The sequence below is a fragment of the Pagrus major genome, chromosome 14 (genome assembly GCF_040436345.1).
Source record: "Pagrus major chromosome 14, Pma_NU_1.0".
NCBI classification, from domain to species: Eukaryota; Metazoa; Chordata; class Actinopteri; order Spariformes; family Sparidae; genus Pagrus; species Pagrus major.
Genome location: NC_133228.1, coordinates 8,887,814 through 8,915,369, shown reverse-complemented (window position 1 = coordinate 8,915,369; position 27,556 = coordinate 8,887,814). Strand labels below are relative to the sequence as shown.

The 27,556-nt window shown below is 40.6% G+C and overlaps 2 protein-coding genes across 6 annotated transcripts in view; one reads left to right on the top strand and one right to left on the bottom strand.

Annotated features, from left to right (window-relative positions):
- lrmp (lymphoid-restricted membrane protein) overlaps positions 1 to 15,038 on the bottom strand; it is a 34,037-nt gene extending 18,999 nt beyond the window's left edge. For 3 of the 5 annotated variants that reach the window (XM_073480389.1, XM_073480393.1, XM_073480391.1), the window contains exons 1-19: positions 14,892 to 15,038; positions 13,192 to 13,934; positions 11,630 to 11,740; positions 10,492 to 10,672; positions 9,085 to 9,143; positions 8,878 to 8,953; positions 8,285 to 8,443; positions 8,079 to 8,196; positions 7,454 to 7,504; positions 7,192 to 7,269; positions 6,877 to 6,933; positions 6,569 to 6,628; positions 5,902 to 5,966; positions 5,552 to 5,645; positions 4,777 to 4,923; positions 4,086 to 4,187; positions 3,179 to 3,330; positions 1,598 to 1,709; positions 429 to 708 (exon numbers count right to left, since the gene is read on the bottom strand). In XM_073480389.1, the coding sequence (XP_073336490.1) occupies positions 429 to 708; positions 1,598 to 1,709; positions 3,179 to 3,330; positions 4,086 to 4,187; positions 4,777 to 4,923; positions 5,552 to 5,645; positions 5,902 to 5,966; positions 6,569 to 6,628; positions 6,877 to 6,933; positions 7,192 to 7,269; positions 7,454 to 7,504; positions 8,079 to 8,196; positions 8,285 to 8,443; positions 8,878 to 8,953; positions 9,085 to 9,143; positions 10,492 to 10,672; positions 11,630 to 11,740; positions 13,192 to 13,879 (2,590 nt within the window). In that variant the 5' untranslated portion in view covers positions 13,880 to 13,934; positions 14,892 to 15,038. Of the gene's footprint in view, positions 1 to 428; positions 709 to 1,597; positions 1,710 to 3,178; positions 3,331 to 4,085; positions 4,188 to 4,776; positions 4,924 to 5,551; positions 5,646 to 5,901; positions 5,967 to 6,568; positions 6,629 to 6,876; positions 6,934 to 7,191; positions 7,270 to 7,453; positions 7,505 to 8,078; positions 8,197 to 8,284; positions 8,444 to 8,877; positions 8,954 to 9,084; positions 9,144 to 10,491; positions 10,673 to 11,629; positions 11,741 to 13,191; positions 13,935 to 14,389; positions 14,477 to 14,891 lie in introns of those variants that run through there. The other 2 variants (XM_073480394.1, XM_073480390.1) reach the window with 2 other exon arrangements.
- Positions 15,039 to 18,033: 2,995 nt separating this feature from the next.
- On the top strand, positions 18,034 to 26,323 carry bcat1 (branched chain amino-acid transaminase 1, cytosolic). The gene is made up of 9 exons (XM_073480600.1): positions 18,034 to 18,225; positions 19,458 to 19,568; positions 19,795 to 19,914; positions 20,112 to 20,269; positions 20,714 to 20,856; positions 21,157 to 21,242; positions 21,346 to 21,486; positions 22,969 to 23,043; positions 25,446 to 26,323. The coding sequence occupies exons 1-9, from the start codon at positions 18,115 to 18,117 to the stop codon at positions 25,482 to 25,484; spliced, it is 984 nt and encodes a 327-aa protein (XP_073336701.1). The 5' UTR covers positions 18,034 to 18,114; the 3' UTR covers positions 25,485 to 26,323.
- The last annotated feature ends 1,233 nt before the right edge of the window (positions 26,324 to 27,556 follow it).

The following is a 27,556-nucleotide window of genomic DNA, read 5'->3' as shown; positions in this document are numbered from 1 at the left end:
TCAGAATGGGGCTACAAAAATATGAAACTATATTTAGCCCTATTTGGTTTGATTTCTGAGGTTCCAGTTAGCCCTGGGCCAATTCTGGTGTAAACTGGGTTTAAAAGGCTCCAGGAAGACTGCTCAAAGTTCTCAACTTTAACTGGAACAAATTCAGAAAATTTAATCTGTTGAGAGCCAATTCAAAATGAATAGCTTCAGTTGCTACCAGTAGTATTACATTTAGTGGTTCTTTATGGATAAATCTACATCATATAACCCATCAAGATATTATATTAAATACATATAAGAATTGTTATCTAGAGGTATATTACTTGGTAAAAGTCTAAAAAAAATTATGAAAAATTAAGTTATAATAGTCACTAAGTAGTTTCAGTATTGAGATTTTGACTGGTGGTCATTCTGTCCACCGTTGTGACCCCACTCACCTTGACTCCCTCCTGCTCCACTGTGCCCCAGCTGGGCCTCCCCAGAGAGGGCAGATAGAGGAGTGGACGTGTCCCTCACTTCTCCCTCTCCTGCTGTGTCCACCACCATCCACTTCTCTTCCCCGTCCTCTTCTTCACCTCTGTCTGCTAACTTATCCGCTGTCTCTTCCGGCCTGCTGTCCGTTCGCCCGCCTTGTTCTCTGCAATTCCTCTCTGCTAACTCGTTCTTCAGGAAGTCTTGAAGGGCAAACTCCTCATCCCAGTCCAAGTCATCTCCAGGCTAAAAAGAAAAAACAACCAAAGAGAAAAACAAGGTCTCAATAAAAAAAGATGCACAAAAACCTGCAACAAACCCCACTGTGGCAAAATCCAACTGCAGGAATGGAGGTGATGAAGCTGAAGTGGAGCAGTGACAGCCATCATGGTTAAACCATCGCGGAAAAAGTAAAACTTTTCCAAAAGGATGACCCTTTTAACAAAGCTGTCAGCAAATCATAACAGAGTTCACAGATTATATTCTGTTCTTCTTGTTGATTAAGTCCAATGAAAGATAGCTATAAAATAGCAGGAGCTATACTGAATTATTTCAAAGACAACCAGGTTTTTTGTCGAAGCACAACTTGTTTACTGTGTGCAAATCTATCCACTATACCTCAGCACCAAGTTCATTATGCTTTGCAGTGAAAACAATGCTACTGTAATGGAAATGTTCAAGCATGCTTCAGTGTATTTTGTGCGAGGAGCAGTGCGTAGGTGTGTGGCCGCATCGGATTCTGTATGTGTGTGTGTGTGTGTGGACATGTCCACTTCAACCGCCAACTCGCACTCAGCTCTTTTCTGGCAGATACTCCATCTGTCTGAATACAGTAAGCTCTGTCCCTGCTCAATAAGCGAGCCCTTCAATATCCTTCTATTGTGGCAACTGAATATTCATACATGCAAAAACACATACATGTAAATGATTAAAGTGTCATACAAACTGAATATGACTTTAATGCCAGGAAAACATCCAAAGAGTGAACTTGACCTCCCACACAGTGTACATCCATGTATACTGGACTAGATTAAGATTAATTCTGAGAATGGTGGAAGCAAGTAGCTGCTGCTGTTTATCAAATATACACTTATAGATTTGAGGTCCATGACCCAGCCTGCCCTTCCTCTCTGACCTCTTCCTCTGGTGCAGGTGTCTGGGATGAGGCCTCTCTGCTGTCCTGAGGCGTCTTTAGCTGCTCCAGCTCCTCACACAGCTGCCGCTTCTGGTTCTCCTGCTCCTGCACCCTGCATGCAACAGTACAAAAATCCTGTTCATTAAAACCAAATGAGGGATATTTGGTTTTTCCCAAAAAATGTGGTAGAAACAAAATCTTTGCTGTTCGGAGAAGTATGAAATCCTATTTTAGGCGACAGTACAGTGGACATACTGTACCCAATCCGCAGGCCCATGCAGTGTCCCATTCTGTTGCCCAGGGTGACCACCGCCAGTTCTCCGACTGGCCCAGTAACAGTTTCTTCACTTCACAGTTTTGTAGATCCAATACCAGTGCAACCTTCTAATCTCAGCCTACAACCTCAAATGTGTTCTACAACAAATCCCTATCCTAGCCCTGTCTTATAGTCCAGTCTTACTCTCAACAGTATGCGTTAGCCCCGACAGTCCAGGGCAGGAGGTACAACTATTACTTACAATGAGTCCCTGCAGTTTTCCCTTACTCCCAAACAACATCAAATTTCCTGAGTTTACCCTGGCAACTAAGCACCAGTAAATCCCAGCTGGACAGCCTGACCAGTTCCCCCTCTCTGGTCTAATACTTTACCATGCTAGCTCTGTTATATATCTGAAGGGGATGGCCGTCTCCATGAACACACACATAAACAGACACACACACACACACACACACACACACACACAAAAGGCGAGGCAAACCCATCCACAAAGAGTGAGGTCCAGAATTGGCCCAGACTCCGACCTAGTGAGGCGGGCTCTTTGGGGTCATTGAGGTCAGCAATGATTGACAGGTTTTTCCCCCACTCAACACAACTGAGACACAGCACTGGAGAGCAGAAAGACTCACATTGCAGGTGTCTGCCATTAAGTAATGTGTGGTGTTATTCATGTAGCGTCTCAGAAAGTTTTAGAAATGTGGACTTCTCTGATAGCCAGATCTCCTTTGACAGCAGAAATAACTTCACTTGCATTAAATCCTCTTAAGCTTTGCCCAGTAACTTTTAAATCAATTCAGGACCATGTCGCATTTGAGATCCTGGAAGCTCTGCAAGCACCCAAACAAGCTTACAGAGAAAGCTTGGAAACTTGGAAGGTCAGCTAGGCTAACCAGCTAACCTGATAACCTGATAGGTCACTATGCTTAAGGGCAAGATATAATCAACATCTATCTCCCTTATTAATGTCTTCTTCTGTGACATCAGAATTACCTTACTTAATTCTTTAGCTCTGCCTACTAGGGTCTAATTCAACCAATGAGATTACTGCCGCACAAGAGCAACTCCAGCTTAAAGAAATGTTTTCCTACCTTACAGGCTAGTTGTATTCAACACGCCAGCACAAGATCCACTGCAAATCTATTCTCTTCCATCTTGCTCTGGTATTTCTCTTTCACCCTCCTCTGCGCTCATACCACATCCTCAAACATCACTCACTTCAGCAGCTCACATATTTGTCCACTGCCCACTGATTTTCACAGACACTGCCACACATGCACAGGGAGTACAGACAAAGATCTGCTCACCTGACGGAAAGGTGCAGGATCTCGGTGCGGGACCTCCTCATGTTACTGGCCATTTTGATCAGCTCCTTCTCCAGCGAGTCGGTGTACTGGGCCAGCTGGTCCAGGCTGAGGGCCCAGTCTGCCCTTTTCGAGTCCAGTTCGGCCTGCACGGTCTGTGGGATGACAAGGCCGAGGAGTCAGCCTCTCGCTGGGGTGAAAGGCCGCAGGCAGCCTTGCAGCCTGAATAACCAAGTTTCTTTTATGCCTCTGAAAAGTTCTGACACCTAACTGACAAACAATCTTTCCATGTCAGCCAGCAGCACGCTGAAGAACCAGCAGAAGACCGAGTTGCACTGGTACAGCTCTGCTCCACTAATGATTTCGGTCTCATTTGGTATGTTTACTGCTGTATGGCAGTACGTGGCTAATGAATGCAGAGTGGCAACAATGCAGGAGGAGGGGGTGATAGAAAGTGAGAGAGAGAAAGAGAGAGAGAGAGAGATACAGAAAGTTGGAGTGAGGGAGGAGGGGAGTGGGCTGTGTTCATGGTACAACACACTGACTAAATAGCACTGCTTGGATGGGGCCTGTTGGAGAGTTATGTAAGTGAGAGATCTCTAGAGAGGAGAGATAGTGGGTGGGAAGGAGAGAAAGAGCAGATAGGCAGTGATAGATGGAAAAAGAGCAACAGGTGGAGGGAGAGAAAGACAGAAATCACATTACATAATTTAATGATTCATATTATAAAAGGTAGTTAAACGGCCCTTTTCAGTCTGAAATGAACCTGTACACATATACAAAGGATCTAACACTGCAGTGCACTGTTAACCTGAGACTTTTCTTAAGCTTATGTCAAGACCTTCAGGTAGGCTGACACTGAACAAAATCTGTAAAAATCTGTCTGTGAAAGTGTGTGAGTGGATGTGACCTGAAGACTGGTGCCTGTGTTGCCCCCTGGCTGTGCGTGGTCGTCCAACAAGCCTCCAACTGCAGACAAGACGGATGCAGCTTCCTCTGTGAAATCCCTTTTCTGAGAAACATAAAGCGAAAGTGGTGAAAGAGAAATACTGTAAGATGGAAAGTCATTATTCACATTAGACACACTGCTTGAGACAAACAAGAACTTTAAATGCAAACATAAACCTAACGTCATGTTTGTTTATTGAATTTGACTGAAACTTCAAGGTAATCGTCACCTCTCATTGTAGCTAAAAAGTTAATCTGACAATTGTGTTTCTTGTGATTTTAAACTACTTAAAATTTAAATCAAGTCTGAAGAGTAGCCACATCATCATACACAAACAGTTGCCTTTTTAGCTTTTAGCAGTCTGTATCTGAAGCTACAGAAAGGAGCACCTGAAACATTAAAATACCATACCAAAAAGCTACAAATACATGTGTCATATGCTACTGCTGATGCCATGCTAGTTTTGTGTTGACTGGAGCGGAATGACATTTACACTCAAAGCAGTCATTTGCAAGTCAAAGTGTTTTATATAACACTTTATACAAAAGAAAAATGGGGTTGTTATACAGATGCAATTGGCCACTATTCACCAATCTAAAGTCAATTAAAGGATTTAAGTGCAAGTCAGGGTTCACTTAATCACACTTGTTACCAGTTTGTTTAGGAGGCTCTTGAACTCCTGGGCCATGTGTTCAGGGCTGGGTCCCTGCAGCATCAGCAGCACCTCCCTGTCAAGTGTCTCATCCAGTGGGGAGGCAAAGCTCATAGCAGTGGAAAAATGATCAAGTCCATTGGGGGCCTGCTGTATACATTTATACAAACAAGTCAGCAGACTAACTATAAAACAATCACCGTTGGTCTGATTATTACATAGAGGCTGGACTGTACCAAGCACACAACATGTGAAGAACTGCAGCTAATGTTCAGACAGTGCTTTGCATTGTCCGTCGAGTGTGTGAGAGGCCCTACAGCATGAGGAAGAAAAATCTTGAGAGATGAATCACCTGCCTGTAGGCATAAATAATCTTCTCATGAAGGCAGCAGGGATCAGATGAACTATAAACTGAGATTACACAACATTACCAAAACTATCTTAAAAACTAGTTCCTGTTCAAGTGCTTAGTTGGTGTACATGCTGTATCTGTGTGGGATGCAATCAAGTTTATATGTGCAACAGTTTGGTTACTACAAGGAAGATATCCAAGATGTGTAGCCGCCATGAGTTATCTGTCTGTGGTATAAAAGACCAAAACAGGGTTTACAGAGAAAAAGAATCAGTGTCAGAATGTCAGACAAAAATAGAGAAGAAGAAACAGGTGGTTATGAGATAAGAGAATGAGAGCAAGAGGGAGAAAGCAAAAATAATGGAGGGCATAAAATAAGAGGGAAGCAAATGAAAGAGACAGACAAAGTAAGAGAGTGCTGACCTCCAGTGGTGACTGTGCCAGAGCCAGTTCTGTCTGCAGGGATCCTGAGCTGCTCTGGTTCAACCTGTAGGCCACCGACAGGGACAGACCAGCACTGTGACAGACACAAGGACAGGGAGTGAAGAGGTGGGGTGCAAACAAGGTAAAAAAAAAAAAATGTCAAAGGACACATTTTCCCCATAATGTGCAAAAATCTTACTTTTTTTTATATAAAAGATACAGTTTGTGGCAGTCTTTCTCCCCAGAATGAATAGTGTGATAAAATAAAACTAGGCTAATGTCTACATCCTTAGTTGTAATATTTAATATCTCAAACACGGTCAATCCAAGGCTATTCGTCATTCACTTACCCAGCTAGGTCTGGGTGCATCATCTGCATCTGGTTCTCCAGCTTGCTCTTGTCTGCTCTCAGCAGCTGGAAGCAACAACAGAGACACCACCATGACTCAGCTCACCCCTTTAGTTATTTACAGGTCAACCACGTGTCCTGCTGTTAGCCCACTAGAACAACCCTGTTGACTATAAGACCAGTGTGTGGAAGCAGGTGATTTAATTCCCACAGTTGGTCAGCCAATGACGCACAGCTGATAACTGTATAAACACACTGGACATAGCAGAGAACTGTCTGTACCCCAAAATACTCACATTTAGCTGTACAAATATTCATAAATACTTTGGAAAATAAAATGACTACCTCAAGTTCATAGTCAATATCTTATTCAAGATATAAGTAATGTGATATGCTTTTGAAGTGACCAATCTGATGCAAACTTCATTTAACATGAGGATTTTTTTCATTGCTGCACACAGGAAATCAGTGAATCACAGGACGATTTTCTGCAAACACCGGTCAGCTAAAAAATAAGTGGTGGAGTTGGACAATAGGTTTGTAAGGAGTATATAAAAAGGTCTGCATTGGCATGAGGAAGGAGCGAGCAGAGAGATCAGGAACAAGTGAAAGCATAAAAGACCATCTATGAGAAACTAATGATAGGATGTGAAGTTCAACACACTGACCTCTGTGATGGAGGAATATTCCTCTACTGCTGACTTCAGCTCATTTATCTGTCTGCTCTTCTGTAAAAGGAGGATAAAGGATACAAGTGTTTTCTGAAGAAACTGAAAAGAGGGCAATAAAAATTACCTTCATCTGGAATTTTAGAAACACAATTAGTAGCTAAAGCTAAATTTCAAAGGTTTCATTCAGATTGAATCTCTGATTGGATTCAAGAAATTCAATGTATAGAATGATCACAACTGCCACAAAAAGGTTTACAGTGAGTAATAAGGATTTGTTTTTTAAAAACATCATAAAAGGCACTGACTTCTAGAATCACAGCTTCCTTTTCACTCACGACACCATCAAAAGAGTGAATCTGCAACTGAGGACATACAAAGGGCAGTTACATAAGAATATAAAGAAGGTACAGCACGTTGACACAGAATTACAAAGTGTTCCTGAGACAGATTGACAATGCAAAGGTCATTTTTTGAGGAAGGAAGATGGATTTAGACTCAAAAATGTCTCAGGGCCAGAAAAATAGAATAAGAGAAGTGCACTGTAAGAGAGAAGTAAAGAATGACAGAGAAGGGATGTAATAATGCAGAGCTAAATATAAAAAATAATAACGGACAGGTACCTGTAGGTCAGCGTTAATGTCACACAGCTCTGCTATTCTCCTCTGAAGCTCGTCTGTCTCCATGGTTACCTTGAAGTTCTGGGGAGCCATCAGAGGGGAGTTAGGTCAGGTGGTCACATCCTTTTATAAAAAAAAAACTTGTAACAACATACTCTTTGTAAACCAACTATAAATGGATGAGTGCTACTGATCCCCTGTGAGTCAGGTCATTGATTTTACTGTCAACTCCTCAGACAAAAGTCCTCTTTGGACAATCAAGTACCTCTTCTTGAAGAGAAGCAATCTTGGCAATGAGACTCTGGTTTTCTCTCTCCTGAAAAGAAGAAAAGCAATCGATAGCAATACAGTCATAAACTTTCTATTCTATTACACTCTGACATCCTGACTTGAAGAATTTTGCCATTTTATCTAAAGTTTGAATGCAATCTGGGATGTGGACTTATTTGGGCTCATTTACCTTCAGCTTGCATTTGCAAAAATCGTATGTACAAAAAATGTGATTTGCAGTTTGCAAGTGCTTCAACCAAGGTGTATTTTCAAAGCCATTTTGTTTTGGATTTGGGTTGTGACTGTAAACAATTTTTGGCAATGCAATACAAAAGAAAAAAAATAAGACATGGCTCTAATTTCCAGCCACAATCAGTAATGCAAGTCAAAGTGCCCCAGTTTGTCATGGCTGCAATGAATGTCAACTACAGTCATTTAATTCTAATCCAAATGGGGTCAACAACAGTTGATGATTTGTCTATGTTCAGACATTGCAGTTGAAATGTGCTGTACTATATTGCAGACCAATAGTGTAGGCAAAGATAACAGACACAAGCCATCTGTTTGCAAGCAGAATGCATTTTTATAGATTCTCTTTGTGCAGCCCGAGTTTGACTGACCACATGTTTGCTGTGTGCGGAGGCGCGAGCTCTGCCTTCCTCCGTACAGCTCAGAGTGGCCTTCATCTCCTCCACCTCCTCCTTCAGCATTTTCTCCTTTTGCGACAGCTGATGGTTACTGCACAAGAGGACAAACAGAGATAGAAGTCAGCAAACCACTACTACAATAAATCTGTGCTCTGTGTTTGCATGTATGTGCATCTTACACTCTGGCCTGATTGCGTAGCTCCTCATTCTCCTCTGCCAGCTTCTGGTTGCTGTCCTCCATGCCCTCCACCACCTGCTTCAGCTTCTTCACCTCCTCCTCGAGCTTTTGATTGCTCATCTGCAGGTCGGCAACACAATATACCAGCTCTGATGTCTCACTGTGGGGAGAAACATACAAACACTTATATGCTTGGCTTAAATTGGGCTGGACCACCACATCCTGACAACCATCCACCATCAGAACTTCTCTCTGTCTCCTTCAGTAAGTCTACTCTCACACTTTTGGCTGAAAACATCCACTTTCAGACACTGGCTAAAGTGTATTTTTTGCAGTTGTATTTGCATGGCATTACTGCCAGCATGGAACTTAATAATTTAAGTAATTAACACCTTAGGCAACAGAAAGTAGGTATAATAATTAAAGCGCTAGTAATTGCAACACGTTTATTACAAAGTTACAGGAGTTGCCTCAGTGCAAATGTACATGCTTATTTTTACCCTTGGCTGGTTGGTCATACACACTAATAAAGCCACTGGTTACCTAATTATATGAACATGGACACTCTTATTCGTTCATACAAACATCACTTACAATTCTGCTCTGGATGCCTCCCCTCCAAAGGCCTCCAAGCTTCCTGAGGTCATATTGAGCAGCATTGACCTCTTGGCTAAAACACACACAAACACAGATCCAAAATACATTAAAACATCTAAAGCTGAAGGTGTTATTAAAATAAGATGTGTGTACAGTGAAACAATGAAATGAAAGGCAAACACGAGTGATTACACACACCCTTACCGGACAGGCTGTCTCTGAGTTTTACAGAGTCCTGGATGACGTCATCTGTTGGCTCTTCCCTGAGATAAAACAGAGAAATCAAACATCAGATTGTGCAAGATCAGTTGCCTTTATGATATTTTTCTAGCGTTTGGCAGTCATGCACTATACTGTTGCTTTTGGACCCCTGAAAAAATGTTTGAAATGATGGTTAACCGTTTAATTCTTGGTGCCTGGCAGACCGAGCACTAAAAACAGTCAGTTCTCTGCTCAGTCTGAAACTCATTCTCTACGTGATGTATAAACAGAGCCTGGACATACTGCAAAGAGCTCACTGGGTAAGGCACAGTCCTTATGCTTGTGAAAGATATAGTGTGTGGTCGGCCACCTCATGTATACAGGAATAAGATGCATCGATAAAAATGGACCTCTATTGTTGCCCTTCAAAGTATGAAGTCTTCAGCTTTATTCACAGCCCACACATCAGGACAATTTTAATGAGAGATAAATGAATATAATATAAACTTAAAACAAAACAATTTGACTTTCAATTTTAATCCTTCATCGGAGTTGCATATCAGACTGAATCAAAGGTGTCAAGTGCACATTGACATCAACCTGACAGTGTGCAGTGTGATTACGCAGAACTGCCTCTGAGACAAACGACACAATGCTGTTACATTAAGATGCAGACAGCTGAAACTATGGGGAAGAAAAAAAAAAAATCATCTTTCATCTGACGCATAACCCGCCTACACAACATCTACTTGCATAACTCAAGCACAACATACGAGTGGTTCTTCTCTGAAAGGCTAAAAAGAAACCACAGGCCTGGTAAAAGACGTTGCAAGCTGTCCTTTTCACGCCACATTAAAGAGGCTGGAAACTATTCTGCAAATGTGTAGAAAGAAAAACATGTGGAGAAAATTTAGTATATTATTTCCTCTAACACATAAATTACATTAACATACGCTTAAGGTGCAAAAGGGGAGGCATCTCACCTTTTATCCCCGTCATAACACTACACAAAAAATGTAACCACTGACTGCACAAGCTGTTATATTCCTCTGAAACCACCAGTTGTCACACATAAAATTTTAAATAGGTACTCTAGCCAGACAAAAACACGAGCAAAAGAATACACAGATAACCGATGATTAATCCACTACTGACTTATAATTCTGTACTAGCCACCTAACAGATTTCACTTTTCTCTTTCATCCACACACAGGAAGGTCACAACACATCCTGTAGCTCCAGAAAAGCACAGCTGGACCTTGATTCAGCATTTTGCTTAAGATTATTTTTCTCTTAAAACTGAAACCTCCAGCTTTTTCAAAAACTAAACACCGTACAAAGCCAGAAAATTCTCGTTTTTTAATAAATAATCATGTACTTCAGGTTTATAACACCAGCTTTTTTTTATACCCGTTGTTGCGGCAATCATCGATCCACTCCCTCATGACGGCGTGGTATGTGTCCAAGTCAATGGAGACGTCTTTGTGTTCTGGATCAAGCATGTTGCAAAGTTCCTCCAGTCCGCTGTCTTCTGAGCTGCGACTGGTGGTGTGACGCAGGTAGTCCACAATGTGAGAGACGTACACTTTACCTGCAAGATGAAAGTAACACAGAGACACTTAAAAGAAATCTTCTGCTCTTCCTGTTAGAGCAATGATGGTTAATATATTAACAGATTTATTATGTGTGTATATAATTTTTTGTAACACAGCACTTCTCCTCAATCTTTTTGTCTTTGTTGGGTTATAGGTGCAAGCTGCAAAAGCAGTAACCATAGCGACAGGAAGAATCAAGACTAAATTCTTTTCTGCAGTTTGTTTCACACATTTCTCAACGCTGACTTCAGTTTTTTTTTCTTTGAAACTCTTCAGCCTTCAGTTACCACAGCAGGAATCTAAACTGTGGACTAGTTTTCTTTCATCTCACAAAAATCCGTTCCATGATCTTTCAATATTCATGAATACTTCTCTCACTAAAACTCAACTGCAGACAATACACCATGTACTTTTTAATATGTTTACACATGGTACTCTTCAATTTCATATACAACAAAACACAAAATGTAATCAGGCAGAACTTTGCTATATTTCTACCGCAATCAGACAGAAACAAACAAAGAAACAAAGACAGAAACATACATGTCCACCTGCCCAGCACAAGAAATCAGAAGAGATCAGATCCAGAGTTCAAGAAAAAAGAACAAAAATGTTGAAAGAAATGACCACCACCTCCATATCCCTGCTGCCCAAGATGGTTCACTCCAAATGGCATTAAAAGTGTTTAACACAGAGAACACACAAGTCTGTGAACAGATGAAAACCCTTAAAGGCTGGAGAGATAAATAGAACAGATTTGTGTTGCCAATGCTGCAGGCAAAAGAGACAACACTGATATTGTGTGACTGTGGGAAACTGAAGGGAACACACTGTCATATTACCCTCAATGATAATTACAGTTTGTCACTTAGCGGCTGTATTCAGCTTGCTGCAAGACTAAAATGCATGACCCAACCAATTATGACCTTGTGTGTGTATCCGTGCATGTGTACCTCGGCGCTGGGTGTCACAGGCATGGAAGATGGTATCAAGCAGATTCTCCTCACAGATGAGGCTGATTTCTGCCATATTCTCCTTCCTGTTTTCAGAAGCCAGTGATGATCCTGGACATGAATATGCAACACACACACACACACACACACACACACACACACACACACACACACACACACACACACACACACAATGTGTTGACTTTTTGTAGAAAAAGCAGGCACATGATAAATATTCCTTCAGGCACAGCAAAACCTATAATGGCATGATGGCCTGAAACACTATTGCAGAGTTACATAATGCAAGTTGGTTTGGGGCTACAAGTACAAATTAACTAGCCATGGGGGCCCCATTAACACTTATCCCCACTCTCTGTGCAATAACTTCAGTTTTTTATGCTGGACTACAATCTCATCCCAGGTTTTTTTTATGTGGTACTTTCATTAGAGAAGTTGTAATTTAGGAATATGGAACAAGTAAGCACCAAAGTGAAGTAATGTAAGTTTTGACAAGAAAAAAGACACAAAACAAGGATAAACAAGGATGCCATGCTCCTTTGTGCCCCCTCAAGTTCTTGAAAATTGTTAGCTTAGCATAGTTGGTAATTCATCCCTGACGTAGTCTGATTTTTCAATCTGTATTAGAGCCTGTATGATTTATTGGGCGATAATGACCTATCATACACAAATTGGTATTTGCCCAATAGGCACTGATAAAAAAAGGGTAATTTTTAGAGATTATAATGCAGAAAAAGATACTTGGGTTAATGTAATTATTCAAGTTTCCAGTGAAGTTTACTGATTCAGTGCACGGACATCATTTTAGAATCCAAAGTTAATTGTTCAACTTTACAACATCCTGCCTCCATTACATATTTTGGTAACAAAACCACATTTAAGGGATCATTACACAAAATGTCCGTATATTGGTCGACACATCGATATCAGAATTTTTTACTCCGCAATATTGGTATCAGCCCCAAAAAAATCGAACATCAGTCAACCTTTGTTGTATACATTTGAATAAACAACCTTGCCAGCACCAATTTTGTTCCTCTGGAAGTAAACCAACTGAAATTTGGGACTTTCATGTGGTTTAAGCCTTTGTCCCTTATTGCTAATTTGTAGACCACTTATTTTTCTATTTTATAAAGTAGCTGCATTCTCTCTCTTCTTCTCATTAGTACCATCTAGTAGCACACATCAGATTCCCTGTGTTGGAAATCCAATTAAGGAAAAAAAAAACTTCCAGTCAACAACCAAAATCTTATATGCTAGAATCAGCATTTCAAGTTTGTCTTGCTGGTGAAAATATTAAACACTAAACTGAAGTTTAGACCAAACAAAGTCTGCTTACAAGCTTTTCCCACAGCTTTTACCTGAACCTCACACTTCTTGTCAGTGGAGTGTCAGTGTCAGGGAGATGTGACTCAAAGCAATGAAAAAATAATAAGTGCGACTTTGAGTTAAGTTCTTTAGTCAAACTACTGTTGCTTTCAGTTTTGTGTTCGCTGCTACAAAAACCTTCACATCCCAGCTGGCCCTCAGCCACTCCTCCCTACCTCCATCTCCCATGGACAGTCTTTTCACAACCAGAGCTGGGTAGGGCAGCTCACACTCGGTCAAGTTCCCTGTGTCTCCTGAGCAGAAGTTGAGGTTGTAGGATACGGTGCTGTGGTTTGGAGTGAAGGTATGAGACAGAGGCGGGCTCCTGCTCCGCTTCTCGCTCTCGGGCTGAACCGACTGGGGTCCTCGTGTGAATGTAAAGTAAGGGGACTCCTTGGACTGGCCCGTGGGTGTCGAACAATACCTCTGCCAAGTCTTAACTTGTCTCAAATCACTCCCATCAGCACCTCTCCTCTCTCCTAGTGTGCTAGTGATGGTGTAAGTGACATTAGCTGGCATAGTGGGAGTGGAAGGGATGGACATCGGGACAGAAGAGCCCAGGCTCCTCTGGGACACTGCAGAGCTCGGCATACCCATCCCTTTCCCCTTTCCCTTCTCCTTTTGCGTCACTCTCTCCTTCCCCCTCTCCCCCTCGTCTCTGTGTGTGACCCCTTTCTTCAGAATGGCCTCCAGGTTGTGCCTGAGGCCACACTGTGTGCTGTCGTAACTGCTGGAGGAGAGTTTGGGAATCTGGAACGGTGAATTGGGCTCTCGATCACCGCGCCACTGAATGGTCTGCAGTTTGCGGCAGATGCTTTCCACAGGATTGTGACGACGATTGGGCTGGGGCATATAATAATCCATGCTGCTGATGGAGAGGCTGCAATGCTGGCTTCCCGGCTAGAGGAGAGGCTGAAGTCTGTGGAGAGAGGAGCAGAAACTATTTTGTTTGTAAAATAGAGACATAAATATTAAAACACAGAGAAAGCCATGGTTATTCTGCTGGTAGATGACCAACTGGCACATTCAGTCTGTTTAGGACTGCTTTCTATGGCTGTTCCAAGCTTCAATGGCTATCATAGACAGGAGTCTGTTAAGAACTGTAAGTGGAAAAATGGAAGATGAAGAGTAAAGGAAAGAGATAAAATGGACATCAAATTAAATCCTCCCTAATAAGATTTATTCTCATTATGGATTAATCCTTTAGACCATAAAATGTCAAATTGATGTCTTCAAATTGCTTATTTTTTCCTAAAAACACACCAAAACCCAAAGACTCTTCATTCCCTATCACATATGACAAAGAAAGAGCTGGAACCAGCAGATTTTTTTTACATTTTAGCTTGTAAAAACGACAGACGATTAATCAATTACCAAAACAGCGGATATGTTCGGATAGGAGATTCCACAGAAGTTACAATACATGCAAACCAGTCCACAAGTTTTCACATTTTGAAATCCTGGCTTCTCAGTGTGGAAAGATTAAAGCACAAATGTGTTCACATCCGAAGCATCACCTTCTGAAGCGCCAGGTGCGCAAACGAGCTCATTAATTCAAGAGTTTCCTCGCGAATTTTAAACACAGCAGCATTTATTTCAGTAAAATATTCAGTAAAATATCTCATTTTCTCGCTGCAGATGAAATTTAAAAAAATGCAACTGGTTGTCAATTAAATCCGTTATAGTATATTAGCAAAACGAGCGACTCTTTATACAAAGAATTTGCGTAACAAATGCATTTAACAGATTTAGGAGATAAATGCGTCAGCCTACGACAGCCACGCTACCTGGACAGTTATTTTATTTTATCGTCAGCGATAAATATTATATCCACACATACACATGAACGTGACCACCACGTCCAACAAAAACCCACCTTCTGTATTCACTCTCTCAAAACAGCCTTGGTTTGCTAGCAGGACACAGGTTTTTTGTTAGCTTTTGCGAGCAAATGTCCGCGACGAAATGTTTGGAACCAACTGTCCGGGCGCGCACGCAGAGAGCACGCGCACAGGTAGTGTGAAGCACAGCGCTCGAGACTGAAAGAGTTAAAACCCGCGCGCGTGTCCCCGGCTCCGAAAAATGAGCCGGCAGCCCCCCCCTGCGGCCTGAAGGAGACACTGCACCCAATGTATCAGACTACGAGTTCGTATTTCATGTAGGTGGGGTGAGTTTTGAAAGTTAATTTCGTTAAGTGTTTTGAGTTCGCCCCAGGTGATAGTCCGCCCCCCCCTTTTTTAATGACTCACCAATAATTAGACGCGTCAGTCTGTAAATACATTAAATAGCAGACAGAAAAAAGCAAACAAGACAAGCTCAGTATAACCACGTCAGGTGCGCTCAAATATAATATTGGCTGAGTGAATTTGGATGTTTGGTGTCGTGACTACTGGGACTGGTTTCAACCTGAGCAAGCTGTAAGCGGTTTAAGGAGGGAGTGTCTGAAGATGCACAACCGGTTCATCATTCATCCCAGCTGCTACATTTGGTGAAGACGGCTCTACTTCTCTGAAGGTAACTTTTCTTTCTCTCTTTTTCCTTTTTTAATTTTTTTTTTTTTTTTTTTACAATATTTACTATTGTGAGCGTGAATGTTGGAGATAAATATTGGTGACAAGGCTGTGCTTTCAGCGCAGGTACACTATTATAACTACCAAATTACAGATACGTAGGGCCTACTGAGAACTTCTATGTGGACTACTATCATGCAGTGTCTTCTCCTTTATGTAAAGATGTAGTTCATGAAAAGCTTAATGTAATTCTATCACAAGGCCTGTTTCTGTTGACACCTGCATTTTAAGAAGATATTTGATAAGGTTTGGACAATGTGGCTTTCCTTTATTATACTATGTGATAGTAAACGCTCGACAAAATTGTAGAAAAAGAGCTGCAATCATATTATCAATTAAATAAAAATGATCGCACAACCAGTGTGGAACCAGCATTGACTTAAGTTTGCAGTATGTTGTTATAAGGAAAGTAAAGTGACTTAATTTCTCAAAGGGTCAACAGCTGGTTCAACTGGATATGACAACCTGTTCAGCAGATTCTACCCCTTAAGGCAAAATTCCTTGTAGAACGCGAATGCACATTGAAAGTTTATTTTTATTGTATTGTTAAAATATTTCAAATTGTTTTCAGGGAAGCATCATTTCCACGACCCCAATGGCTGACAACACTACTCCAAGCTTTAAGGTATTCAAACTGTTTAAGTGTGTTGTGGTTTTATGGTTTGTAGAATTGAATGAATGCCAAACAGCAGAAGATGTTAGTAAGGGCCTCTGTTAAAATGGCATTGTGGTTAAAGAGCACCTACCCTCAATAGCTGCTCCAGCTGCAGCATCTTGAAGATTCCTTGGCTTCCTGACACTTAAAAATCCCCCCTTTTCCTCCACATAGAAGATATTCCAGCAGTGCCTCTTGTCCTCATGTTGCCAAGAGCAGCAATGAGAGGCATTTGGAGCCACAGTCATTCAACAATGTTCTTAATGTGACAACAAAACACATTAAAAAAACAATCCAAATATATATTCCAGTGCTTAAAAAGTCCACTTTCTTCCAACCTAAGTAAGCCTTTTCTAAGGCATTTGATTTAGCTCTTGATTTGTCCATTTTGTCTCCATTTTTGGGAGGTAAGGAGGCAACCAGCGTCCACTCCTGTGCTTGTCCTCCTCTCCCTCTTGCTGCAGCCTGCTCAGCAGAATCCACTTTCCCAGCTCACGCTAAGTAGCTGAAGCTTTGCTTGTTTTCTGACCCTGAACACCTGAGCACTAGACAGCAGGCTCAGGTAGAGATTAGAGCGGACATTTGTGGACACACACACCCACTCAGACGTATACTCACGAGGATGAGAGTTGGCTTTGGTTTGGAGAATGGAGATAAACAGCAGCAGAATAAAAGTTTTACAATAACGAAAATTAAACCATCTACAAGTATGTTGATATGTAAACAGGTATTTGATGTAACAAAGATAATCAGAGGCAAATGTAAATATACAATATAAAAAAAATGCATTTCTCTGACATTTTCACACGGTGTTGTACTGTGGTCACTCGTCACTTTCCAGTACTGTAATCTGGGATTATGGCCCAGGTAACCTTCTGCACCAGGAGGGAGGGGATGAAGAGCCAGTCTAATCCCAGCCAACTGGAACAGATAGCTGACTGAATGGTTGGCCAGAAGATATTTCTCTTTTAAAGAAGGATCACATGAACCAGTCTTGCAGAACAGCAGGAAAGGACAGCACTTGTTCTTGATAAATATGACACATATTTCTCAACCTGCTGTTACTGCAGCATCATAAATGCAGCATGGGGACATAATGAACTCAGAGACTTGGATTCAAGCTCTTTCAATGCTAAAATGATGCTATTCTATTCTGTATGTAAGCATGACCTTTGACCTCTGAATTGGGTCGTTGAGGAAGATGTTTGTGGTTTGTGGTTTTCATGCAGTTAAAATGTTAGTGACAACAGTTACTTTCTGTACATCTTTGTCCCTGATGTTACACTGTCACTAGCACGGCATTTGTTTTTGCAGCAGTGTGGTCACTGAGAGGTGAACTCATGTTGCTTTTCGCATTCTTTGTATGAGCCTGTTACGCTCTCAATGTTACAGCAGCTGGCCAAACACAGACTGAAAAACAAGACAACAGCAATAGTTGGATGCTAAAGTGCATTACCTAAGGCTGAGAGCTGAAATGCATTCTGAGAAAAGATGTAAGCTAAACTGTAATATTGTTAAAGCTTCAAGTTGAAATGGATGTCCCTTAAAATGCTGAAAGATGAAATGCTTTTTACAGATTAATTGCTCTGCTAAACAATGAAGAGATTAAATATATTGCCTGACATGAAAGTGGTTGAACTTAAAGATAAAATACATGGAAGTTATACATCAGTAACATTAGACACAATGCTCCGTCAGTTACAAGTCTGATACAATGTGGATTCTTCAATAAAACATTCAGATTCATTCTTAAATCTCACTGTTTTCTTTTCTGTTGTGCTTTTAACCAGGCAGCTGACCTGGTTATCCAGCTGTCCTCCACTCCAAACCCCAAACAAGATGTGTTCACCTTTGGTACCACCTTCACTGACCACATGCTGACCATAGAGTGGAGTGAGACTGAGGGCTGGCAGGCTCCGCTCATCAAACCCTTTGGGAACCTGTCACTTCACCCGGCCTGTTCAGCACTACACTATGCCATACAGGTAGAGGATTCAGACTAGCTTAAATGGATTTAGTATCTCATCTGATGCTACATTCGGTCAGGAGACTGACGAAGCTTCAGAGTTCAGTCAGGATGGGGCAAAAAAAGCCTGGATGAAGGTTTTGTCATATTTAAAACATAAAAAGATGTAACTTCTTATGGCATAGATTTAAAAAAAAAAAAAGGCCCAATATTTCATAATGCAGCATGACAAGTATTCTACACTTATTTATTAAGACACAACAGAAGAGCCCAACTGGAATCTCAACCAGGGTCATAGCTACTATTGAAGACACTATGGATCTTTTTTGTGCTCTGGCAACCTTCTAACATATAATGGGTCTTTTAAAGGCTATTTCTAGTGTTTTGAGACCCCGTATGTTCGATAGGTGGCTTTAGTGTGAATTTACAACCGGTTCCAGTTGAGAACTGGTTCAAAATGATCTGATCCTTCAGAATGGTATGCCTCAGAGCTTATCAGTTCATGTTATCAATTAGTCAAATTTTATTGAAGCAGTGCAGTGGAAGAAACAGTCCAAAGCAAACAACAAAAAAAGATGACAACAGCGTTTGCTGTAATTTGTGTAAAATGATAATTATAAGAAAGGGTGGAGCAATCAGCGATACGCTGAAAACATATTTCTGCGCAACATTGGCTTAAATTTCAAGAAAGCCATGTATTTGACACTATGCATGAGTTATGCTGCTTCCCAGCTGAGCAGTACGTACACTACAGAGGATAAATATCCTCTGTTGTTCTAACATCAGTACAAGTCAGGCAGGCTTAGCAGAAGAAAACCACTATAAATATGATTACAGTACAAGTCTCTCATTTCATTCATTTCCGATTATGACAGACCTGACTGGAGAAACTGCTTTAAAATAACACAGCAGTAAAACAATGGTGAATTTGTACACCTGCATGCCTTTTTCCCTACACAGTGTTCTGACTCAGAGATAATGAAACAGCTTGTTGATGCTGAAAACGGCGTAAGCCTTTTTTTTTTTGACACATAAAATTGATCAGTAATCAATAAAAGATTAAGACTTATAAGGAGAATTAATAATGGAATTGGTATCAATGAAATCTTATCAATTGCCTTCCCTACTTATGACACAACTTCTGCTAAATAAACACATTTGTATTTCTCCACCAAGGCCACACTTGTTCAAGCACTGATTTAGTTTAGAATTTAGCATTTTGTTTAGTAATTTTTCTTCCCTTCTCACCAGCTCTTTGAGGGGTTGAAGGCATACCGTGGGGATGACAACCAACTGCGTATCTTCAGACCGATGCTCAACATGAACCGCATGTCCAACTCTGCTAAGAGAGCTTGTCTACCTGTAAGATGGGTGTGAGGAATGAGTGGATGGATGGATGAAAGGATAGTTGACAGTGATGAGCAAATTACTGTTTTTGCCTTCAAACTGTAATTTCAGCTACAACTACAACTCAATCTTCCACTTCTGAAGTGCCATCACCACCGTCCTTTCTATTTAAATGTCTTTTCACCCACTCAGCCTCCACTCTCCTTACCCTTCTCTTTCTCCACCTCCCTCCCTCCTCCAGGCCTTTGACCAGTCAGAGTTGCTGGAGTGTATCAGGCGACTGGTAGAGATTGACCAGGACTGGGTTCCTCACTCAAATGAAAGCAGTCTTTACATAAGACCAACATTTATTGGCAATGAGGTGAGGAGGATAATGAAGTGCTATGTTCATTTGTGAAGGCAGAAGTTTTTTGTTTTGTTGTTTTTAGGGTGTACTCACACTAGGCAATCCATACCATGCCCAAGCATGTTTGACCACAAAGCCTCGTTTGTTTGACTAGTGTGAGCGCTCTGTACCATGCTCAAGCACATTGCTATGTGTTCATGTGTCTTTGGTAGCCCTGTTTGGGTCTGAAGAAGTCCACCCATGCCTTGCTGTATGTGATCTTGAGTCCGGTGGGCACTTACTTCAGCGCTGCGAGGACCCTGTCCTTGTGGGCTGACCCGAAGTACACACGGGCCTGGAGAGGAGGAACTGGAGACTGCAAGATGGGAGGGTGGGTAAACACATATTGTATGACTGTTATTATTCATTGATAATTAAAGCACTCAACTCCAACATCTGGGTTGCTGATCAATCCTCAAAGACAAGTGCAGATAAAGTCTTAAGAACTCCTGAAATTAGTGATTAGTTGTTTAGTTTTATACATTATTATTCAAACACTCACGATAGGTGTGTTAAGTGCTGAACAATCAAACATTTGACATAAATACACAAAATATTCTTCCTTGCTCTTATTTCACTGAATGTAAAGATAAAGAGCGTACCACCCCCCCCCCCCCCCCCCCCCCCACACACACACACACACACACAATGGATGATTTGTTTGGTGTGGGGGGGGGGGGGTGAGGTAAAATAATCTTCTCAACTTCACTATACAGTACAGTTACATGCAATGCTTTAGCTAAATTAATCATAGTTGTGCTTTGGATTTCTGCAGGAACTATGGATGTTCTATATCTCCCCAGTATGAAGCAGAGGATTATGGGTGTCAGCAGGTGTTGTGGCTGTACGGGGAGGACCACCAGATCACTGAAGCCGGAAGTATGAACGTCTTCCTGCACTGGATCAATGAGGAAGGAGGTTTGTCACACAACCAGAGCCTCACTTGGCCAATCACAGACTGTTTTCCAGTGAAGTGGAAGATGTAGAGTTGCAGTGCAGAGAGCAGATTTAGCCGTTGAAACAAGAGGTCAGACTGGTTGTTCCATTTAACCTCAGCATACACAGTATACAGTATACAGTTATACAGTATAATAGGCATTTATACAAAATGTTTCACAAGTCTGACCTCTTGTGGCAGAACTATGTCATTACAGCACAACGGCCTCTCCACTCATCATTTCTTTCAGTTTTATTTTTTTTTGGTTTATTCTTTTCCAGAGGAGGAACTTGCAACTCCACCTCTGGACGGTATCATACTCCCAGGTGTAACCCGACAGAGCATCCTGGAACTAACCAGGAAATGGGTGAGTCAGATGAAACCATAAAGGTCAACATGCATGGATAAATATTCCAAATGAGGCATCACATTTCCTCTGGTCTTTTCCACTGTCTTCTGTGCCCATGCAGGGTGTGTTTAAGGTAACAGAGCGCTACCTGACCATGAGCCAGCTGTGCTCTGCTGTGAAGCAGCAGCGGGTCAAAGAGTTGTTTGGCTCCGGTACTGCCTGCATGGTCTGCCCCATAGGACACATTGTTTACCAGGGAGAGGTAAGACTAAGAGCGACACATTCTATGAAAATCTATGCTCACCAATATAAAGCAAGGTCGTTTACATTAAATTATGTAATATTTGATATGAATATTTTTACTTATATGAAAATAAGGAGTAGTGGTGTATCACTTAGATCTCAATAATTTAATAAACAATGAGTGTCAAAGTGGAGTTCAGCAGGATTTATATGTTCTTACTAAGAAAACAACTATTCTGGTTCGCAAGAGTGACTTTCAGGAAAAATATTATTCTCTCTTTAACATTTTGCCCCATATTATGTAGGTAAACCTTCTCCTTTGTATTATTATAAGAAGGTAATTTTGGACATTGCCTGTGCCATTGCATTTTTAAAGCCATCTTTTACACAATGTAAATCAAATTTTGCTTTCATTGGTCTCTATCACTTGCTTTGTCTTAACAATTAAAAACAGACAGTATGATAGTATTAGAAACTTTTTTCCTCAAACAATTAATTATTTTTCATGTAATTTCCAGATGAACACAGCCATGGACACTAACTGAAACTGAAAATCCTGTGGTTGACTCAGGATGTTTGAGGGGCAGGGGTGAAAAAAATAAAAAGGCCACCAGCTGTATCCAGTGGGGCACCAGTGTGCAAAAGTTGTGATATACAGTATTTATAGTGAAGAAAGGGCACTTCACCACATTTTTTACGCTGGAAGGGCACCCTAGAGACACATTATCACGTTTTATCTACCGTGGGTGCATCCAAGAGGGCACTTTTGCAGTCCTTTCTTGTTGAGAGTAAAATGAGAAGATTGATACCATTCTTTGATGTATCTCTCCAATAAATATTAGGCTACCGCGAGCAACCAGCTAGCACAGCTTAGCAAAAAGATTTGGTAACAGGTGGGAACAGATTGGTTTCATTGAACTGTCAATAAAAATCAGTTATATGCCAGACTAGATGTAAATTAGTAAGTTGAAGGCATACCAGTAGGCTGATTTTATTACCTTAAGATAGAGCTAAGCTAGCTGTTTGCCCTTTGTTTCTTTATGCTAAGCTACACAGCTGCATACTGTAGCCTCAGTTTTTAGCTTTGAGTCTTCCCAATTTGCCCTCTCATCTTCTGCTTCATGATAAGCATAAGAAGTTTGACTTTTGCATCTAAAGCCTCCGTTTATTTCAGTCACACTGTAAAAAAGTTATGCTATCTTTATTTGATTAAAAAAATCATATGAAAGATGTACATTTTAATACAATAAAGTAGTAATCTGTGCATAGTTTTTAATCTTTTCGAAGCTTTGTGCTTTGATAAATGAGGCTCACAGTCTCTTGTGACCACATGGACAGTTTTCATCTTTAAAGGCTCGTCAGAACCCTGTGGCTCCTTGTTTTAATACCATAATGTGTTTACTTAATATTGTCTGTGTTCTCGTAATTTACATTGTAACAAGTAGATTCACATTCAAGCCCATTAATGTTTTAAAATTGTGTGTGTTTTTGTGTGTCTTAGAACTTCCACATCCCCTGTCAGGATAACAACTCACAGCTGACTTCACGGATAACAAAAGAACTCAAAGATATACAGGTTGGTGGATGCACACACACACACACACACACACACACACACACACACACACACACACACACACACACACACACACACACACACACACACACACACACACATACATCCCACAGATGTTTCGCCTAGCTTAGTAACAGCTGGTTGAGCATCTGTGTTCCTCACACTCCTGTCACCCTCAGGACTCTATTTTCATTGCACTGCTAGATTACTTTGAATAAAGCATTCAGTGATGTGATTTTAGAAGAAAAAATTGGAAGCACAGCCTCCTTCAAAAAAAAAAAGGTAGGAGTGCAAGTGGCAGTGGTATGAAAAGACAATGTGTGGAATATCTGTACTTACTGTTGTCACATGTCAGTCTCATAGTGCTCAAATGTTTACGATAAAGAGGATTCACTAATAAAGACAAATAAATAGAAATGTTGACTAAATTGAAAATATGGTCGATTACAAACAAAAAAAAATATTCCCACCAAATATTAACTTATCACGCATCTCCATAATTGTATTACAGGGCTGTTTTCTTTTTTTCAGTTATTATGTAATCAATGAGATAAAAGCATTAAGTTGTATTTTATGAACAAACCCCCGTTGGTCTATATTCATTGTACACCCACTGCATGCATTATCTCGCCTGTAAGTACATATCTTATTAGGTAAAGAGTAATGACTTGGTAATATTGTACATGGCCTACAAACTCGCCACCTCTACAGTCTGCGCGGCACTGCAGGATTCAACAAATTCATAATGTTTTTGCTGAAGGCTTGATTTGTGTTAATGAGAGCGTTATGTATCGCTGATTTTCTGTTATTGTGCTTTGTAATGAGCCTATTATTAGTATGAGTGTGAGCTGGACTGTGATAATTATTTTCTCACTCATACTGGGAGAGGCCCTCATAAGTTCACGAACAAATCATCAAGTGTCAAGTAACTAAGTATATTTACTCACGTTATGTACTTAGACTATGCGTCTACATTACCCACAATGAATCTTAGCCATTGAGTGACATCACTGAAGGCAATTTATTCAAATACAAGCAGCTTATTCTGGAGCCACAAAAGGCTTTATACTACTTGTTTCACATATGTAGTAGTGCTCCCCAAGACATGTAAACACACTTTAACGTGTACAATTGTTGAAATTATCCTTTAAAGGTCAATGTGTCCTTGCTTACTTGTTTTTATGACCAGCTGTTTATGAATCATCAGTTTTGACTGGTTTTGCTCTGGATGCCCTGCAGGCTTCCACATCTGCATTATTACACATTACAGATAGTAGCCCTCTCCTAAACGTCCTCTAAACACTTTTATTAGTTGACGTGTCTTATCTCTTCAACTAGTGACTTTTGTCTTCTTTTCCTTTGCTTTGTCTCCCTCTTCTTCTCTTTACTTTCTGTGTTGCATTTTTGTTTTTTATTGTTTCGTCTTTCTGGTCAGTGTAGGGCGGCTGGGCGATTAGCATATCTGCTCTCCCCATCACCCAGGCCTTGTGTGCATGCATGATGCGCATTATGAATGTGTTGACCACATCTTTATACCCGATAACATCTCCCTTCGTCGACAGTGCTTCAGAGAGAGACAGGGCCTGATGGTGGAGTGTGGAGAGTTGGAGATAGGGGCAAGACAAACTCCTGAATTCTCTCATTAAGCTTGCTGTAATTGCACAAACCCAATTATTGCCTCAGCCTTTTGTGATCTTCAAAGCCAAGATGCTGCAAATGAAGCCTCGAACAAGTGGGAGAGGAGGAGGAGGAGGAAGAAGATTTGGTGGTGGGGGAATGAAGGGGCGGCAGTGAAGCTTAATGAACAATAAAATCGACAAAACGCTGGAAAACGCTGCGCTCCATCCGCGCCGCTGTTAAATCTGTTGACATTTCATTTGGAGGGAAGCAGCACGGTGTTATCCCCCCACACACACTCCTCCTCCCGCCCCTCTTGAAGACAACATTGTGCAACAAACAAACGAGTGGTCTGAGGCAGCAGATGAAAGATGGGTTTACTAAGTCGCCCTGCTGTTCCTCTTTCAAGTTAATTAGAAATCACATTCTTTTGTTTCCCCTTCGCAGGCGTTTATTTACTTTCTCACTTCGACCATTAGAACAAATTTGCAACATGAGACACAAATAATTGGATTTGTCTCCGCGGCTGTCACGGATTGGGGAACATTTTGTTTTGATTTTTATTATAGTTCCCTTTCCTCTGTTGTGTTGTGCTCTGTTGGTGGCTGAGTTTGCAGATTTGCTCACGGATATTTGATTTCATTTTCTGATTTGTGTTTTGCTCGCAATTAAGCGGGCGAGAGAAGTTTAGTACTTAGTGACGTGAGATTTTCTTTTCACTGCTCGGGCCGCTGGAGACACGGAGACTCTCTTGTAACCTTTTCATGACCTTTGTTCTCTTACAGTATGGACGCACGCCCAGCGACTGGACCTTCCTGGTGTAGCAGTGATGAAGAAGCCTGGATCACACAAATGCACACACACACACCAGTGTGTGTACAGGAACAACATATTGTTATGCAACAACCATAGACATACTGTAAATGTACATTAATAAGGAAACAATGTATGTGCAATATTTGTAGTTTCACTGCAACATCAGGGAGAACAGCTCTGCGGCGAGAGTGTCATAACATTTTATCTCCTTTTAAACTCAAATTAATGACTAACACACAACTGTCCAAAATAATTAACAAAAGTAGGCTAATGTCTCATGCAATAGTGCACAATAACTTACAGTAACACAGCCACAGTGGCTTATTCTGCTGCTCCTCATCTCCTTTTCCAACCAACATCCAGGATACAGCTGTGGCTTTAGGAAAACAAATGTTACAGAGAATTTCATATCACATGTGTAAGAGTTACAAAGCAGCAGTACTGTAAAAAGTACCCAAAAGTCACAGTTGAGTGAAAGTGAAGTTATGATGTTAAACACTAGTAAAAGTGAAAGTCACCCATCCAACTAGTACTTAAGTAAAAGTCTATATGTATCAGATATTAAATGTACACTTCTGCTCAAAAGTTTGGGGTAACACAAAAATATAATTTTTTTCATGAAAACTCACACTTTAATTCATCAAACGAGTTGCCAAATGAAGAGAAAATATATTCAAGACATCAACAAGGTTAGAATTAATGTTTTTTACCATAATAATTTTGTCCTTCAACCTGTGTTTTCATCAAAGAATCCTCCATTTGCAGCAGTTACAGCCTGATGTACTTTTCTTTTGCTCAGTTGTTTGTGCTGTTCTTTGAAGGGAGTATTACACACGATTGTATGAGACCTTTTGTTTCTTAGCAATTTCTCGCATTGTTTCAGAGGTAAGTTATATTTATTTCAGGCCATTTTTTAGACTAAATTCAAACCCACTGATGCTGATGCTCCACATACTCAACTAGCCTAAGGAAATCATTGAAATAGTCATTTACCACATTGATAATGTCTAGACTGTATTTATGACCGATTTAAAATTATTTTAATGGAATTTTTTTTTCTAAGTGACCCCATACTTTTAAACAGTACTGTACTGAAGCAGCAACAGTTATTTTCTGGCAATAAATATTCTTTAATATCAAAAGTAAAAGTAAATGTAAATAATAAATATATTAACATGCATGTAAACATACTGTTAACATAATTGATTAGTTGCCTGGGCGATTTTCTGATCAGATGTTTAGCATTTTTTGGAAACAGTGTTTTTTTTCTTCTTTCAATTGGCGATAAAATACATGAATTTAGAAATGTGCTACTTTGACTCTGATGCAGCATGTAAGCTGCAAAGTAACTAGTAACTACATCCATCAAATAAATAAAGCGCGTGAAAATTTCAATATACGCCCCAAAATGTAGTGTAGAAGTATAAAGTTGCAGAAAATAGAAATACTGAAGTAAAGTACAACTACCACAACATTGTACTTAACTTTTATACAGTAATTGAGTAAATGTACTTACTTACTTTCTGCCACTGCAATGCAGCTACAACTTCACAACTGCAACTGTAGTACACTGTAAGTTTTATAGAAAAGTACAGTTAGGAAGGTGGAACAAAGACAGTTTTCCTGAGTTTTATACTATCATATCACAGCCTTTCCAGCTCCACTAAAACATTAATAATAATAAACTTTAATTTTATAGCACCTTTCAAAACAGAGTTACAAAGTGCTTTACAATAAAGACATATAGTAAACACAACTTAAGGTCTGAACAAGATAAAAAGATTTAAGATAACAATGTATAGCATCAGTTAAGAAAAAGCCATATAATAAAAGTGGGTTTCAAAAAGAGATTTAAAGGAATGATATTGAGTTTTCCTGCCTGAGATCCAGAGGCATGGAGCTCCACAGCTGGGGCACCCAGACAGGGAAATCCCAGTCGCCTTTGGTCACAAGTCAAGATTTTGGAGCCATCAGTAAGGCCCTGCCAGAAGATCTCAAGCAGTGATCAGGATCATAAGGAGATAGCAAATCACAGATATAGGCAGGAGCCATACCATTCAGGGCTTTAAAAACAAGCAGT